This window comes from Hippocampus guttulatus, chromosome 14 (assembly GCF_054856545.1).
Source record: "Hippocampus guttulatus isolate MCC_2025c chromosome 14, RoL_Hgut_1.0, whole genome shotgun sequence".
Lineage (NCBI taxonomy): Eukaryota > Metazoa > Chordata > Actinopteri > Syngnathiformes > Syngnathidae > Hippocampus > Hippocampus guttulatus.
Window position 1 is genome coordinate 7,020,698 of NC_141274.1, and position 16,715 is coordinate 7,037,412.

Below are 16,715 nucleotides of genomic sequence, written 5' to 3' on the forward strand. Positions count from 1 at the left end.
TCTTTTAGCGTGCACATTTGGGAGCTAGACTGAGGAAATGGACGACTTAAGAGACCGTTAATTATGCTATTAAGCGACTCCTCAAATAAGCCCCGATCGTCTTGGCACTCATCATCGGAGTGGCTGGCTGATGGGAACATAATAACCGATGCAGACTGGGAGGATCTTCCATCTAAAAAAAAAAAAACAAGCAGTTTACCGGCAAATGTGGAGGCTTCAAACAAAATAGAAAATCACAGCGAACCGCCATTATTTGGTTATTTTCCACACCGACTGTCGCGCCTTCAGGTGTGATTTCCCACGGGAGGCGCAAATAAAATGATGAGTCACATTGATGAAAAGTCAAGGAGACGTCGAGTCATTCCAACTCCCACTGACAATTCGACCCCGAACGACAGCGGGGAAAGTTTAAAAACACTTCAAGAGCCTTCCTCTTAAGATAAAGGTCAAATTGGCTTGTTTCAAAGATAGGGGGGAACATGTGTGTGTTTTTTACTTCTTCACATATTTCTTTCTATTGATCTTTTTTCACTCTTTCAATTTAAAAATAATTCACACAATTTCATGCATAGGTATTTTTTCAACTGTCTATAGGAGTTTTTATAGCATTATAATAATGTCTCATTATTTATTATGCTTACGTCCCCACCATAACATTGTATCATTGATGAAATTTGTTGTTTAGATCCTTCTTTGGACCTGTCATTTAAGATAAAGCAAAACCTAATTATTCGCCAAGTATGATTTCATATTTATTTCTTAAACCTGCTGACATGTGTCATACTAAATTTAGACCTTTTTAAAAAGTCTCAAAATGACATTCTATATTTTTTCAATGATTATTCTGCTGGTTGTATTTTTCATTTTACTACATAAAAGAACAATACTTTCATTCTTAATTTTTTTCTTTTTCACGTTGCAAAATTTTCAAATATATTTTACAGAAAAATAATGTCTTATTTCTTATATGTTGTGTTACGTTCCGGCTCATAATTGACCATTAAAAAAAATCTGCAATAAATATGTTTTTGAAAAAAGAAATTGAATTACATTTATCCTGATGGCCATATTTTCTTTTTTTTTTCTCTTAGGAGTAATCATTTTAAAACGGTGACTAGCATGCATACATTTTAAAGAATCACACATTTTAAAATATTTATTTTCGGTTTTGATAATTAGATATCATTATACTGCATATATTTCACACTGTCTGACTTCCCGATTGACAGAAAAATTGTAAAGTTACAATTAAATTCATCCTCGTGCACTCATTCAGCGCCACCCAAACCCTTTTTCATTTTTTAAAAAATGATTTGCACTGAGTTTTTTGGATATATTTTAATGATCCAGCAGGTTTCACAGACTCACGAATACTGTGACTGCACAAAAGAAATGAGCATGAAAAGATGAGTCATTTCGCAGCAGCGTAGCGCACAAAGGAAAACCCTCTGGCTTTTGTCCCAACGGCTTTGGAGCGAATTCGACCCCCCACATGATGATCTTTGCTGTTTGTTTATTTATATATTTGCTTGTTTGTGTCCTTGCTTGCCTGCGGCTTTTTTAACTAGCACAACCTTGAAACCGGAATGGCACGTACAAGCGGTTAATTGTTGTTCGAACTTGTTATTTTATTTTTATTGTTGTTGTGTTCCCCTCCCTTCCCCCGCTTAGGTCGCCCAAACATGGTGCCAGATCGATTCACTCATGTGTGCGTTTGTATGGCTCAACAAACACGAAAGAGAAACACAAGTGCTAAAGTGCTTCGTCGAACCTGCAGGTGTGTTTCTTTTATATACGGTTTAAACTATTCATAAAAGCAATTTCAGGATAAATATTTCAGGGGGAACTTGAATTACTTAATTTTATTATTTGGGGGTTTTTTTTGGGCTAGCCAAGGCTTCTTCTCCATCTTCATCTTCTCTCCACATCCTTAGTCAAGGCTGCTCCTTTTTATTGAAATGATTGCCACAAACGCTCTGACAATGACCAACAAAGGCAGATTTTACCCGAAATTTGGACTAACACAACATCCGATCGTTGCACAGTCTGACATGATGGCCCCTTGAGCAGCATGGTGGTCAAGCATTAAGACAAGTTTGAATCTCGCCGCATTGCTTGAAACTGTGAAATGGTTTCTAGCTAGGCAAAAGGTGTCCAAATATATCAAACATTAAAAAAAAATTTAAAAAGCACAGTTAGAATAAATGGGTGTCTTTATTGTACAAAGGTGAATATATTTAAAGCGCTGGACATAAGACAGAAAGTCAAACATACTGCAAGCGTGGTCGTGAGCCATGACACTCAGCGCAACTAGACAACCACAGTAGAAGCAAAAAAAACCCAAAAAAAACCCACATTGTTCAATGAATCCAAACTAAGCATTGTTATTATTGTAAAGGCAGAATTTTATGGAGCAAATGGACTTAATGATGTAATTGCTATGGCGTATGTACATGCTGTATAGGTAGTTTCCTTGAATGTTGAATAGCTTTGAATGGCTTTTAAACGCTGCATGATTTGTCACCACTCGGTGCTGTTTTAAGAGAGTCATCATCGTCATCATCTTTCTCTGCATTTCCAGCCCACCACATTGTGGGACGAATGAAGGTTATCTCCTCTTATCATCCGTTTCACAGATGTGCCCTAGCTCGGTTTGTTTCAGAAACACCGCTCTTAAGAGTAACAGCTATTTTTGGGGAGGGCTAGCCTGTCTCATGCAAATAAGCACGGTCTAGTCCCCGACTTAGGTCATGTTGAGCTTTTTTTTTTTTTTTTTTTGTCACTACTGTATGCTCGTGATTGCGATTGAGGAAATGGATCAAGTTATACAATGCTGTAGCTGTGCATGGCGTTTGGCTTTCACATTCAAATGAATTCGAAGCAGCCCGCCAGCTCCTCAGTCGCTAGCAACAAAAGAAATTGGCCCCCGGTTTGAGGAAACTGCAAATGTAAATTAGCCCGACTGTGACATCACAGCAGAATGGCTTGCTCAAAAGACATATTCAGACTTCGACGGCCCCCATAAAATGTACTCGTGTAATTGTACACTTAAGGTATCAGGTTTTACAAGCGTAAACATTGAATGTGTGAAACATTTACAATTTTCTGTGCATATCAAGGGATAGAAAATGACTCAGGGCTCCCCCACAACACAAGATTTGATAACTGGGCATAGAATGACCTTGGCTGGAAAGGGGGAAATGCTTAAATTTGGGCCGGTTATCCAACTTTCAAAATCTCCTTAATATCTAAAAAGTCAACCGTGAATCCGCGTTAAGTTGCCAAGTGGAGTTCCAGATTGGCCAACACTGTCGAGATTGGCAGGGAAACAAAGTGCGCAAATGATTTCAGTGTCCTTTGAATTCATAACATCGTTCGGTTTGGCTTTCAGAGCTGTTGTCTCTCAATTGGAAAGAAGCCGGTTGTCCTTTTTGAATTCCCTCAATTTGCGTCGTGATTGTTGTTGCCTTCCTCCGCCGGGACAAACTTGATCTCGGCGTTGGCCGTCCTGGAGGCCATGCTGCTGTCCCTGACTTTGTGTCTGTACAGGAAGGGAAAGGTCTTCCTGAAAGACTTCTGGAAACTGGCGCCCATGAAGCCGTAAACAATGGGGTTGACCGAGGAGTTGGCATAAGACATGCAGTTTGCCCACGTCTTGATCTTATACGTGGCATACGTTGCCCGAAAATTAGGATAGAAGGACTGAAAGAGGACAAAGATCTGGATGGGACCCCAGCACAGGGCAAATAGCAGGACAATAACGACCACCATCTTGGAGACCTTGCTTCTGATGCTGATGGTTCTCTCAGACAGGAGGTTGACCTGAGTAGGAAACAGTAACGGCATGTTCGTCACCACAGAAACTAAAATCCGACGTAAACAGGATGACCCCTGTCGTCAAATTTACAGCGCTACGCAGTGAGCAAGCTAGCCGTCACTTTGTCCGTCCGCTTGCTTGGGTGCCTCTCGTTTGCCTTAAACGTGCCTGGAGTTCAGTGGCATTCATTATCCGCTTTCTCAGGGCATTGTTTACAACGTGGCGGTCATCTGCTTGGGATATCGCCAAAGGACGTCCACGTCTATATCTTTCTGTGACTCTTCCAGTCTCTCAGGATCTTTACTCTGCAGAAGCCTGATAACAATCCGGATCATTTCATTCAGGTGTAGAGGAAGGAAACATCGAAAACATGTAGGATAGGGGCCCCTAAGGACCGTAGTTACCCACCCCTGATCTACTTCATCATCCTCGTCAAATTTCCAAACAATCAATCTCCTCTTTCTAACTTTGCCCCCAAAACATCTACCCTTGCAACATTTGCCTCTCACCATGACTTGGATGACTGAAAATGAACCCAGAAATAAGCCAGAGACCTCACCCATACCTGGTAGTTGTTGTCTCCTGGCTCAACGGTTGGTTGGCCGACCCTCTTCACCATCATACTGTAGCAGAAGGAAATGGTGAGGACGGGCAGCAGGTAGGCGGCGATAAACTGGTAGAGGATGAAGGCCCTCTCGTGAGTCTTGGAGGGGAACCTCTCCATGCAGTACTGCCTGGGACCGTACCAGTATCCCTCCTCGATACGCTGGTACATGAGGATCGGCGTAGACAGGATGAGAGAGCCTGAGCAACCACAGACGACACAACGGCCTCGAGTTTTCAACCTTATACATGGGGTCGAACGCAGTAGGGTTTCATGTCAAGACAAACCGATCCAAATGCAGATGCTGACAATCATGGCCACCCTGGGCGTGCGGTGCCGGAGGGATTTTAACGGGTAGACTGTGATATAGCAGCGATCGCCACTCATTGCAGTCAGTGTGATGCAGGTGGCTTGGACGGTCACCTAAAAACATAGAAAACACAGATTTGGTATTCTAAAGGTTTCTGATGTGACATCCTTGATTAGATTTTTACAACTTATCCGGGAACCGGCCCGAAGTCCAATCGTAAGCTCTGTGGAACACATTTGGGGTGCACCAATAATGTACCTGTAGTTGGTTTTCTTTGCTCAAAATGAGTTGACAAAGTTGTAAACGCGCCATCGTTCCAGCTCTGAAGCCGGGAAAGTCACTCGTCGTCTTTGTCCTGACCCAACATACTGCGGTCGTGCATTTCATGCAGTCCAGTGTCCCGAAAAATACTTCAACTGTACCCCTATTTCTGACATTTACAAAAAAAAAAATGCCACCTAAAATCTCCTTTTTCGAATGGTGTAGATTTTGAAGTGGAATTCTTTATCGACAGTTTGGTTCCATTCGTGCGTCCGTGTTCACGTTATGAAATTCTTAGTTGGAGTCAAACAGACCAAACAAAAGCACCTTGAGTTTGCTTGGACCTTGAGGAAGATTAGTAAAACCTCACCTTTCTAAGTGTGACAGGCTGGTTATTTTCCAAGGTTTCTTTTAAAGTGCCAATGCAATTTTACTTGAGATTTCTACACCTATGCGCTTGTTCCCAAACCAACCATGAAACAAATGGCTGATCATTTTTTCCCCTTCTTTCTGCTGCCAAGGGCCCATGATTGCCGCTTTTCTCTCAGAGATAAATATAATATTTGCAGCAAATCATCAGGTTGCCAAGAACTTCAAAGTCACGCTCCATCAAATCTTTCTTCGAAAATTCAGGTGGATAATGCTGGAATTCAGTTGGAGTTTTTTCAAAACCACATTCATTAAAAATAAATAAAAAATATATATACAGTATATAACAATCAAATGAGCACCCTTCAGAAAAATTGTCAGAGTTTTGACAAGGACAGCACACATGAGCGCCCCCCCCCCCCACACACATTTCCTCGAGGCAACCATCCCACACAGCCGAATAGAATCCAATTAATTTTATGAACGATAAGCTTTTTAATGCTTGGAAGGAGAGAATATAATGTAATATTCTCAGAATGTGTCTCGTCAGATGCCGATAAGACAGACAGCGCCTTGTGCAAAAATAAATGAAAAGAAATTTGACGACTGCATAAATTATGATGCTGGCTACTTCAGCTCAAATTGCACAAAAAAAAAGCTCCTCTGTTCTTTTGGGACATCACAAAACGCATTAAGGTTTAAAACTTTAAATGGATTATTCAAGCCAGAAGCCGCTTGGGGTTGGGACATGAAAGATGGTTTTTTTTTTCCCCTCCTGATGCTTTTTGCAGATAATTATCCTTTCCATCCACTTAACCGTCTCAGTGAACCTGCCTGTTGATTTTGATCAGCTAGGGGCAGATAACTGGTTTAAATGACGCAGGTTGCTACTGAAATATACTGCGCCCAAAAATGCAGGTGGGAGGAAGGCAACTGATAGAAATGTTCAAATTGAAGTCGCAGTTGGGTCACTTGTATCCGAAGGCACTTTTCTCTCATCGGAATAACCATGGGATAAGTCACATGCTTCCTCAAACTGAGTAGTAGTTGAGGGCATCTGCCACGGGCTTTTCTGCCCTGCTCATCTAAGTTATGTCGTGTGATTTTGTTTGTTTTACTTTTAACAGCAGCAACAGCTTAGTTACACCCCCCCCCCCCCCCTCACTTATATAACAGTTCAGAATGTCCTGAAGGAAAACTCAATATTGGAATATTCCTCAACTATTATTATATTACATCCCCCTCCCCCTCGTTTTTACTTCTTCCAATTTAGGTCAGCACCTGCGATATTCTCATGATATTGTGCTCAATTAAAACGTCCATTTCAGGAAAAGTTGCCTACCTATGTCACAGATTGATTTCTTTCTTTTTACTTTTTTTATCTACCTTATTTTCTGTCAAATTATTACTGTATATATGTTTTATGTTCAATAAACAAACAAACAAAACAAAACAAACATTGGCCTCTCGCTAATGGTGCATTTTCCTCAAGAAAATGGCTTGAATGAATGGTTGGTGGATCGCGAGCAGGGGTACAACGGAACCTTTGGAATTGTAACACTACGAGGTGATACACGCAAACCTTCTCAATTATTCAGGAAGGGCCCAAGAGTTCCTGCAGTAAAACAGCTTCTATCAACAGGAAGAGGTGTTACGCTATATTCACACTGCAGAGTGCTCAAGAGACTAATTTATATCGTCGGCGAATCTGCAGATTTGTTTTGAGTAACAGTGTTGTCTCTATATTTAACTTTAATTTAATCCCACTTGAAGCACAAAGCTTCAACATTTGAGGTGCTGGTCGTAATTCAGGTTCATTTATTACATGTGACAATGATGTGACATCCTCTTTAGTAGACGTTTCCATTAAATGACGAGCTTGAGGAGCGTTGTCACATATCTGCAAAACATTTCTACCTCCTCCTGCCTTGCTAGTCTGGCGATATGGTCCCTACACTCCGGACCATATTTACTTCCAGAAACACTGTGCCGTCAATGTCGTCAATTGTATTGAACAAAATAATCATAATTGGAATCACATTCAAATATGTTCTGTTGTTTTACGATTCTATGAGTTCTGCTTAAATTTGCAATGTCACGCTCGTATGCAGTTTTGCCATGGCCTCATTTCTTTATTGTCACAACTCATACACACCATAAAAAAAACACATTGTGTGTGTGTGTGTGCGTGTGTGTGTGTGTGTGTGCGTGTGTGCGTGTGTGTGTGTGTGCGTGTGTGTGTGTTTTCTGAAAACATCCCAAAGTGACTCAGGCAATTTATGCATTATGTTTCATTTCAGTAGAGTCTGGATTTTTGTTCAATATTTTAGACCAATTGGAATTTTCAGAACGCAATCATCATTTTTTCTGTTCCAAGCGCAGAGCGCAAAGCCTGCTTGGGTGAGACTGTTATGGAACTACTTCACTGGCACTTAGAGAGCTCTGTCTAAAAAGTGTCGTGAAAATCAGTGCAGTCGTTTTTGCGCTCATGTTTTCAACAGAACCTAAACTCTGTGATGGATTCCGTGAAAGCATAGCGTACACTGCCTGACTTTGGTGAGCATGTTGTTAAAAGCAGGCTTTTAGGCTTCACTGGACATGCTCTGTTTACGCTTTGAGCATCCGCATAAAAGGCAGAGAGAACGCATTCATTATATTTGACCAGAAGCGCAAATCTTTGTTGTTGCGTTTGTCATCAATAGTGTCGGAGTCTTTTTACCTGCTGCAAGAAGGCCACAAATTTGCACATGAAGTTGCCAAAAATCCAACTGGGCAGCGGGTAGAGGGTGGCCGTGAAGGGAACGCAACACACCAGGAAGATGATGTCGGTGGCGGCCAGGTTTGCTGCATTTAGGGGTGAGATGACACAATGCAGTCACTTTGTTACTTCATGTATTTGACGCCCACCACTACCACCAACAACATGCGTGAGCCAAAACAAATGTAATAATAATGAAAATAAACATTAACAATTTAATTTCATTTATTATTATTCTAATTTATAGGTTTTCATAAAAATGTATGATTTTTTTTAATTGCAATTTTTTTTTAATTTTTTACAAAAAGTATCCTAATAAATATTGTCAAAGATGCAAAATAACAAGAATGAATGATAATTACCATGCAGGTGAGAATTGTTTATTATGCCAATTAAAAGGAATGAATACAAATACAAATAACAATTTTATTCTTGGGTTTTGTTTTCACATGATACTTTATAAAAAGACAGAAGTAATAAAAATACTTCATTCGTTCACATTATCCAAATTCATCGAAAATGTTTTCAAAACAAAAATGAAGATGAGAACTTTAGTTTATGATGAACGACAGATGGTTTCAGATTCCGTGTGCAACTTTCACTCATCGCTACACAATAAAAAATCTGCAGTGACAGCTGCAATTTATCATTCTGTAAGCAATTTTAACCTGCCGTTGCAGCTGTCGGTAATGTGGTATTCAGAATAGACGTACCAAACGCTATCTTCCGATGTTCCGATTTAATCACAAGAGTAGCAGAGAGGTAGCGCAGGTGGTGCTCTTCCCTCTAATCTGTTTGCTGAATGCTAAAATGTTCTCCACCGGGCCTATGAGGTAATGTTATTCCTACATTAAATTCATGCCACATACACTCTGCACACACACACAGTGACTGCAGGGGAGAGGGGAGGAATGCATGGCGGGCAGTGGGGTGGGGGGGTTCTTATTCAACACCTGACATAATGTAACAGTTTCTTCCTGGCCTAGTGAGATCATGGACAGAAAAGCAATGAAGGCGATTTAATATTGCCATCAATCAAACAAAAAATGACATCACGGTTTCTTCATATTTTTAATGTCTTAGTGATAAGCAACTCAACAAGAGTATTTCACAACGCAAAAATAAGTTACAGTGATAAAATAAAAGAACTATCATAAAAACTTGACTTTTAGAAATCCTAGTCATCAACTTTGGTGGCGGGTCCCAAGAGACATACAACACAGGGGAGCTTTCTTAACCAGCTGTCTTGATCGTTCGTGAAATGGGTGTCCGTAGGCACTTTGTTATGTTCTCTGACTGTACATTAGGTGGTAGTGTTGCCATAAAAATACTGTTGAGATGAAATAGCCTGTGGAGAAAATACGGTGTTTGGCAACACGCTGCCTTTGTTATTTTGCCTCCCGACACCACATACTGGACCTGGGTAGGGATGATTAACCCTTTCATGCACCCTGTAACCTAATAACATGATAAGATGTCCACTATAGTCACCGCTGTCCATGAAACCCCATTTCCTTCTTGTCCTCCGTCCTTTGTCCCAAAAATGGGCGTCCGTCCAGGACAGACGGATGGACCGTTGCATCCCAGGGACAGAATGCCCATCTCTGGTCTTAAACAGCACGTTGGGTAGTAGAAAGTGGGTTTTTTTCTGTCTCTAAAATTTTTTTTTTAAAATACTAAAAAAAAAAAAAAAAAATGTATCTAATAAATAGTGGCGGTGAAATAAAGGCTGTTGATGTCTTCATCGCAACACATGCTTCTTGCAAAGCATACTTGTGGCATCTGTAAAGCAAATGTTTATGGCACTGTTCCAGTAGTCAGACCCTGACTCAAATAATCGTTTGCTGCCCATTCGCTGAGCGTTAATTCGATTTTGTGTGTCCTTGCATCCTTTTTCCTGTTTGTGTGCGGTGTGTGTGTGTGTGTGTGTGTGTGTGTGTGTGCTTTTCCTCACCTATGTAAAAGTTGGTGGCCGTCCTCATCTGCCTGTGCTTGGAGATGACGTAGATAACCAAAGAGTTGCCCACCAAGCCCACCAGCATGATGAGGGAGAAGAAGAGGGGCACCAGCCAGGCGTCGGTAAGAAAGGGATGCTGCTCGCCATCCTCCTCCTCGCTCACCTCCCACCGTTGCCGCTGCTCCCCCTCGCCATAGTCGCGTACCCCCCGCGAGAAGTTCGCCTCGGAGCTGTTCAGCCATAAGCTCAGCTCCGTGGAGTTCCTCTCCGAGGAAGAATAGGGGTGCATTCTTGGGATTAAGGAGAAAAGTAGAGAAAAAAATGAATGGTAATCAAAAATGTGCTGTCAGGAGGAGGGATGCCTGGTGAGGGACGGGACAGAAATGCCATTGAAGTTGCAGAGAGCTCATTTTAATTGCACAGAGCACAACTCGTTCCACTGGCAATCGCAGCTTCTTCCGTCAGCTCCTCTTGCTCGGTCCATTTGTGTAACTCGCCTCCTCAAAACTTCATATTCGATCTGTAAGCAGGGGCGGGGGATGGCGGGGAATCAGACGTCACCCATTGGAGAGATGAAGTGAGAGCATCCTCGGCTGCACTGAGGCAAAGCCCATCCTGATGGTGGCTTTATAGTAGGAGCAAAGGAGGCACACACGCACGCGCGCACTGAGACTGAACGCACGTGCTGCAGGATCGAGGGAGAAATAGATGATGGCGGGGGTCTCCTAGCAACGTTTTCCCTCATTCCGTCTGTGTGCAACAATTCATTCATGAGACCACCTTTTGTTTCAAGAGGATACAAAGTATACTGACTCGGTTCCATGAATACTATTACTTGGAATCAGAATAATAATAATAATAATAATAATAATAATAATAATAGTTATTGGTGTTTTTATATTGCTGTATAAGTAAACAAGCGGGTGGATATCACATTTGATTTTTAATTCGAATTTTGCACCCCAAAAAATGACTAACAGGAACTCAAGATACTGCAAAAATGTGTTATTGTTGCAATTTTGACTTTTTGTTTTTCAGTGGCGTGGAGAGGAGGGGGGGGGTGCAATATGTCCGTCGATGAAAATTTTTAGTCATAGCCTTGAGCTATTATTTCAATATTTCTTACATAACATGACCTTTTGTTCCATCATTTTAGCGTGTGTGCATGTGCGATCGAGAAGTGGCCATGTCAAAAGTTTTGTCAAAAGCTTGTGTCGTTTTTCCACGTTAAATGAGACAATGCTTGACTTGTAATAAAAAGGCTGTTATCACTGGGAACACTGGAGTGGCAACTCGCTATTGTAGAGCAGATAATTGGATGTAAAGTGGAGCCTCTCGTTCTATCAGGTGGGAGTTACCACAAGCAGCTTTCAATAAGCACTTTTGCATTCTTTTTTGACATGTGGAACAGAAAATACTCTGCGGAATAAAATTATCTAACGTTGCATTTTTATGACATAAATGAAACACAAAATCTCCCATGGATGCCATTTTCGGCCAGTGTCTTTCTTAAGGTAGAGTCGTGAACACTGACCTAAACTGAGGCCAGGGAAGTCTGGAGTTCTTCGGGTGTTGTTCTCGGTTCTTTCACAACCTCCCGGATGAGTCGTCGTCGAACTCTTTGGGTAATTTTTTTGCTGGTCGACCACTCCTGGGAATGTTTGCCAATGTTCCCAGTTGGAGAATGGAGAACCATTTGTGTAAAATGGCCCTGACAGTGGTTTGCGAAAGCTTCAGAGTCTTGAAAATGAATTTGTAACCTTTTCCGGACTGATAGATTTCAATAACTTTTTTTCTAATTTCTTTGGATCGTGGCATGATGCGTTTGTTTCTTGAGATCTTGTACTTTACTTTGCTTTGTCTGTGTGTTTATTCTTTGGTTTGGTGCCTTTGTCTAGAGAAGCCATTAGCATTCTGAAGAATGAGGAAGTGAACTTCAGGCTCCGTCAGCGTGACGCTTAGGAAGCGACAGGGGCAATTAGCGAGTGTATGTGTACGGAAGTGGCAATAGGATGGTAATGGGGGTTAAAAAAAAAAGTTAATGAGACGAATAAAGTTGTGGCAGTGAGAGCTAAGAACGCTGATGATAGTTCGCCGGTGTGAAAGTGGCTGACTTTTAGAGGTGACCGTTTGGCTTTTGCGCGCGCGAGGCAATGACAGCTGAATACAGATGCAAAGTTGAGCTTCTGATCAAAGCATACTTACCCCAGAGCATTTATAGCACAAAGGTAGGAGAAAATAAATATTTATTAGCATCCAACCGCCGCTGACTGCAAATACCTTGGCCATCGGAAGGCGTTCGCGTAAAACGATCACAATTCATCATCGCTGTCTTGACAAACACTGTGGATTTAAATGCTAAGTTGGAGTCGGGTGGGGGGGGGGGGATTCAGTGGGGAAGCGGAGCTGTGGTCCATCACGTGAGCACACGCGATCTCTCCAAATCGATCACAGTGTCCCAATGATATCAATAAGGTAGTTTTTGGTTCATCCAACCAAAGCAACTTGAACATCTGTCAATTAATTGCAAGATATTTAATGATTACGTAAACGCATTAAAATTGTGGTACAGTAACGTATTCCGTCGATTTAAAAGTCACATCCACACAAATAGAAGTCTTTGAAGATTCTTGAGTGTGTTTCTGATGAAGCCGCTTGAGTGTGCCCTGTTTTCATTTGAAGGTTGAGTGGCTATATCCATTATTTAATAAGCTTGGCATACACTCTCAAGGAAATGATGTCGTGAGCCAAATTTTAAACCGCTATGTATGAAGCATCTGCTTGAGCCTGCGTCTCACCGATAGCTTCTTCACATCTGACGTGAAGATCAAGGATACGTTCTAATGTATCTTAAAGACTGAACGAATGTAATCAAGATGGACGTGTTATGGTTCATGTTCTCCATGAAGGTTTTTATTTTGAACAACTGGTGTTTAAACTGTGTTCCTTCTGCTTTTGCCTTTTGTGACGGTAAGAAAGAATACAGTGGTGCCTTCGGATATGATTTTAATTGATTGCTCCTAACTCAAAATACTCGTGTCTCAAATCCTCTTTCCGCATTGAATTCATTTGTTACAACCTCCCCAAAAACAAAACAAAAAATGTTGGTAATGTTTTAGCTTTATTCTAAGCTGCAGTGATATTTGTTGTTTTTCGCAGAGGATAAAGAATATATGTCCATGAATATTATTTGTCGCACCATTTGTGTTGAAATATCCTGTGTTGTCACACCGCCACCCAGATGCTATGCATTAGCCCATCTATGGCATTTCTTATTATGTGTTGGCATTAGGATGACAGAATTTAAAGCATGCCTCTTTGTTTTATGTTTAGTTTGACAAGAAACCTATACGGGGAAAGGAATTAAACAGCTTAAATCCTCATTTGAACACCAGTAATTGACTTGTAGTTGTCATCACAATGTTCAAATCACGTTAATGAAGTTGACGCATCATCAGGAAGAGACCAAAAAGAAAAAAGAAAAAAAGAGATGATGAATTTGGTTTCAAGTCAATTTTTCCTACGTGCCTACGTGAAGAAAAGAGCCCTCGTTGATGAGCAATCGACATTCTTGGGGGCGGGCAAAATGAATGATGGAGGCGATCGAAACACGGAGATACAAAGCTTCGCTTGCTTGTGGCAAACAATTGCGGGAACATCTGAAACCGGCATCTGCAGTGAGCTACTGTGTTCAAGATCGATATTCCCTCGCTTGCCCGCTGATCCGAATCACCAGTGCGCAAGGAGTGCATTCAATAAGCAACGGTGTGCAAACTGAGTTAAACACATGATTGGAGGTGTGGGGGGTTGTAAATTACACAAAGAGGTTTACTTCACTCTTATTATTGGTGAAACAGTTGCAGTATAAGATGTAACTGGGAATTCCCCGCGTCTTTTGTGGCATGAGAGCAATCAATCATGACTCTGCGTTACACCAGTTTTGATTGCCCATCTACAGCATATTGTATCGGTTGAGCATTAAGCTCGCAAACTTTTATCCGGCAAGGTTACGCGTTTTTTTTATAAATACACAATGTGTAGTCTTCTTTTGTCTTATTGGAATTTAAACAAGGAGAAAAAAAACAAACGTGACATGAATGAAAGCTTTGTCGTACTTTTTTTTCAGTGTGTCCGCGTGAAAGTCTCTGTTTGCCCATTCCATGAGCGCAAATCTTTTGCCAGTTAAAGTGACTCAAAGTTTATGCGAACGCTACATCGCAGTTACCCGCGAGCTGACGCTGACAAAAAAAAAAGACTGCCATTATTTCATAACAAACTTGGTGATGTTTATACATCCACAAAACCTTTGACATCCGAGCCTTATCCGCCCCGAAACATGATGCAATATCCTGCTAAGTAAAGCAGAAAATAACACGGCGATGGTATGCGTGGTAACACTTGTTTAATGGGGCTTGATGAAGTGAAATGGAAACATCGGGTTGCGTTCTCCCGCCTGCATTGTTAGCCGTAAGCAGGTTATGGCACCGCCACAATAGAGGACATTTGTATTTAGGCTGTGTTCCTTTGTTAATGGAAATGTTTGAATGCTTCGCATTCGTTTGCAGAAGCATGCGTCACTCACATGGACTCTCACATGCTTTGCAACATTATTATTATTATTATTATTTTTTTTTTTACAATTTAGGGTTTACGGTTAGGGTCAAATCTAGGGCAGACCGAGGGTCCCGTGTGTCGATATCATCTCATATTGGATGTGAAGTGGGAGGAGATAGAAATATTTTGCCAATGCTCTTGGATGTCCTAACTAACGAAGCGTCTGCATGGCTGAATCACTACCATCACTACAAATGTCCACATTAGGCTTCATGTTTTAAGTGGTATTAAAGTCATCTATAAAATCAACACAGATACTACTTTGCAGAGTCACAGACAATTGCCAGTATTAGTACCTATGACCTGATAATAATGTCTTTGTCTTTAGACTTGGTGAAGCAGCATGTGCCTCAGTGCCGAAGGGTAATTTTGTACACTCTGTTCTGAATAACTGTAAACAATCGTTTGATCACGAGGCAGCTCCATTGTTTATCACATTAAATACATACAGTATTTGTTTGGTGGTAAAAACAGATTGGCTCAAGGTCAAGGCTACTCTTGAGTGTCTTAAGAATTTGGGCTGGAGGCACCCTGTAATTAGCAAACTATACAACAACCTCTGCGGTTTCGCATGGCAAGGTCAGCGTGCTTTGTTTCCATGAAAATGTTTCCTGCTAGAAGCCGGGGGGGGATGAGGATGCATACAAATCGACAAAGTCGCTTATCGCATAGCTTAATTGACCGTCTACTTATTTTGAATCAAACTGTATTCTTATAATGATACTGTAGATGCCCTTGGGCAGGCTCTGATATGATAAATGTGGCTTAAATAAGTGCTTGTCAATCGCCAGTAATGCTAATTGGCTAGGACAAGATGAAACAGTTATCTTGTTTAATTAGCGTCTGTCAGATCTGTTATTCAGCTAAGAGAGACAGCATTTGTTTCCAGTCTAGCATGAAGTCTCTGTTGGGTTGAATTCCAGTACTTGTTGTAGAAGCAATTTAGCAGTCTCTTATGGAATGTGACTGAATACTAATGATGTGAATGACAGCTGGATTGGGTTGATTAAAAGCTAGTGCTTGAGCATGAAAGGAACATGAGATTAATTTATGAATTCCTATTCATGTCCGCGGGTACCAAGCCTCTTGATAATAAAGTCGTCTTTCAGTTTTATTAACAGGGGGTGATCATTAGCAATGCCATTTTGTTTATTTATTCATGATTCAATATGTAGCAAGAAAGCTGGTTAGCAATACAGTGCTTCTAAAAGGTGTGCGATGAACGTTAGCATGACTGGCTAATTATTTTGTCGGTATTGTATTTTGTATAAAATATATTTCTTTTTTTTTTTTTCATTTAAAGCGAAACTGGTTTTAAAGTGAACTTAGTTTAGCGCGGACTGCACTACATTGCTGCTTCTCCAAAGAAATTTGATTTCTCTCTTTAGGATATTGCCTGAAATGAAAAACTACAGTAACTAAAAGACAAAAGTAAACTCTACCATCACTAAAGCTGTATGCCCTCAGGGCATCAAAAATCTAAATCATTTTTGAAAAACACAGGCTTAGTCAGTCACTAATAATATTTGGCTAAAATGTTCTAAATGTTCCTGCTTGAGGACATGGTCGAAAAAAGGCCACTGGATTACATTAGCGTTCAATCGAAGGCCCTTTTAAAAATCCATGTTCACTGATTCTGTATGCTTGGGCTTGAATGTTTCATTAACTTTATGATCATGACTTGATATGATGTACCTCATAATATTACAGTACTTGATTAAATTAATGTAACGCTTATTCCCCTCTATGGAGGCAATAAAAGCGGTTTAGAGGCAATAGAGTGAACTCCTGCCAGGTCGCAATTCATCTTTTGCGAAACCTCCGACTCATAATTTTTCTGTGGAACCTAATTCACGATTATTCTCAGAAAAAATAATATATTCGTGTTGTCTTTAATGTCCGAATGTCTGCTCCATCAAAGGCACCATGGTAGCAGAGTAGTACAGTACTAGCGTTGGCCACCGGTTGATACCTGCCTGGCTTAACAGCAAGCAGGAACATGATGGAAGATTCCAGTAGAGATAC

The 16,715-nt window shown here is 40.9% G+C and overlaps 2 protein-coding genes across 4 annotated transcripts in view; one reads left to right on the forward strand and one right to left on the reverse strand.

Annotated features, from left to right (window-relative positions):
- ift22 (intraflagellar transport 22 homolog (Chlamydomonas)) overlaps positions 1–8,098 on the forward strand; it is a 56,556-nt gene extending 48,458 nt beyond the window's left edge. For all 3 annotated transcript variants that reach the window (XR_015102813.1, XR_015102814.1, XR_015102815.1), the window contains 2 exons: positions 1,672–1,777; positions 8,064–8,098. The gene's annotated coding sequence lies outside the window, so the exon portion shown is untranslated. The remainder of the gene's footprint in view (positions 1–1,671; positions 1,778–8,063) is intronic.
- kiss1ra (KISS1 receptor a) lies at positions 1,774–10,365 on the reverse strand. The gene is made up of 5 exons (XM_086128936.1): positions 10,074–10,365; positions 8,081–8,205; positions 4,709–4,844; positions 4,383–4,621; positions 1,774–3,822 (listed from the first exon to the last, which is right to left on the reverse strand). Exons 1-5 carry the CDS (start codon positions 10,363–10,365, stop codon positions 3,442–3,444), a joined length of 1,173 nt encoding a protein of 390 aa, XP_085985062.1. The 3' UTR covers positions 1,774–3,441.
- Between the last annotated feature and the right edge of the window lie 6,350 nt (positions 10,366–16,715).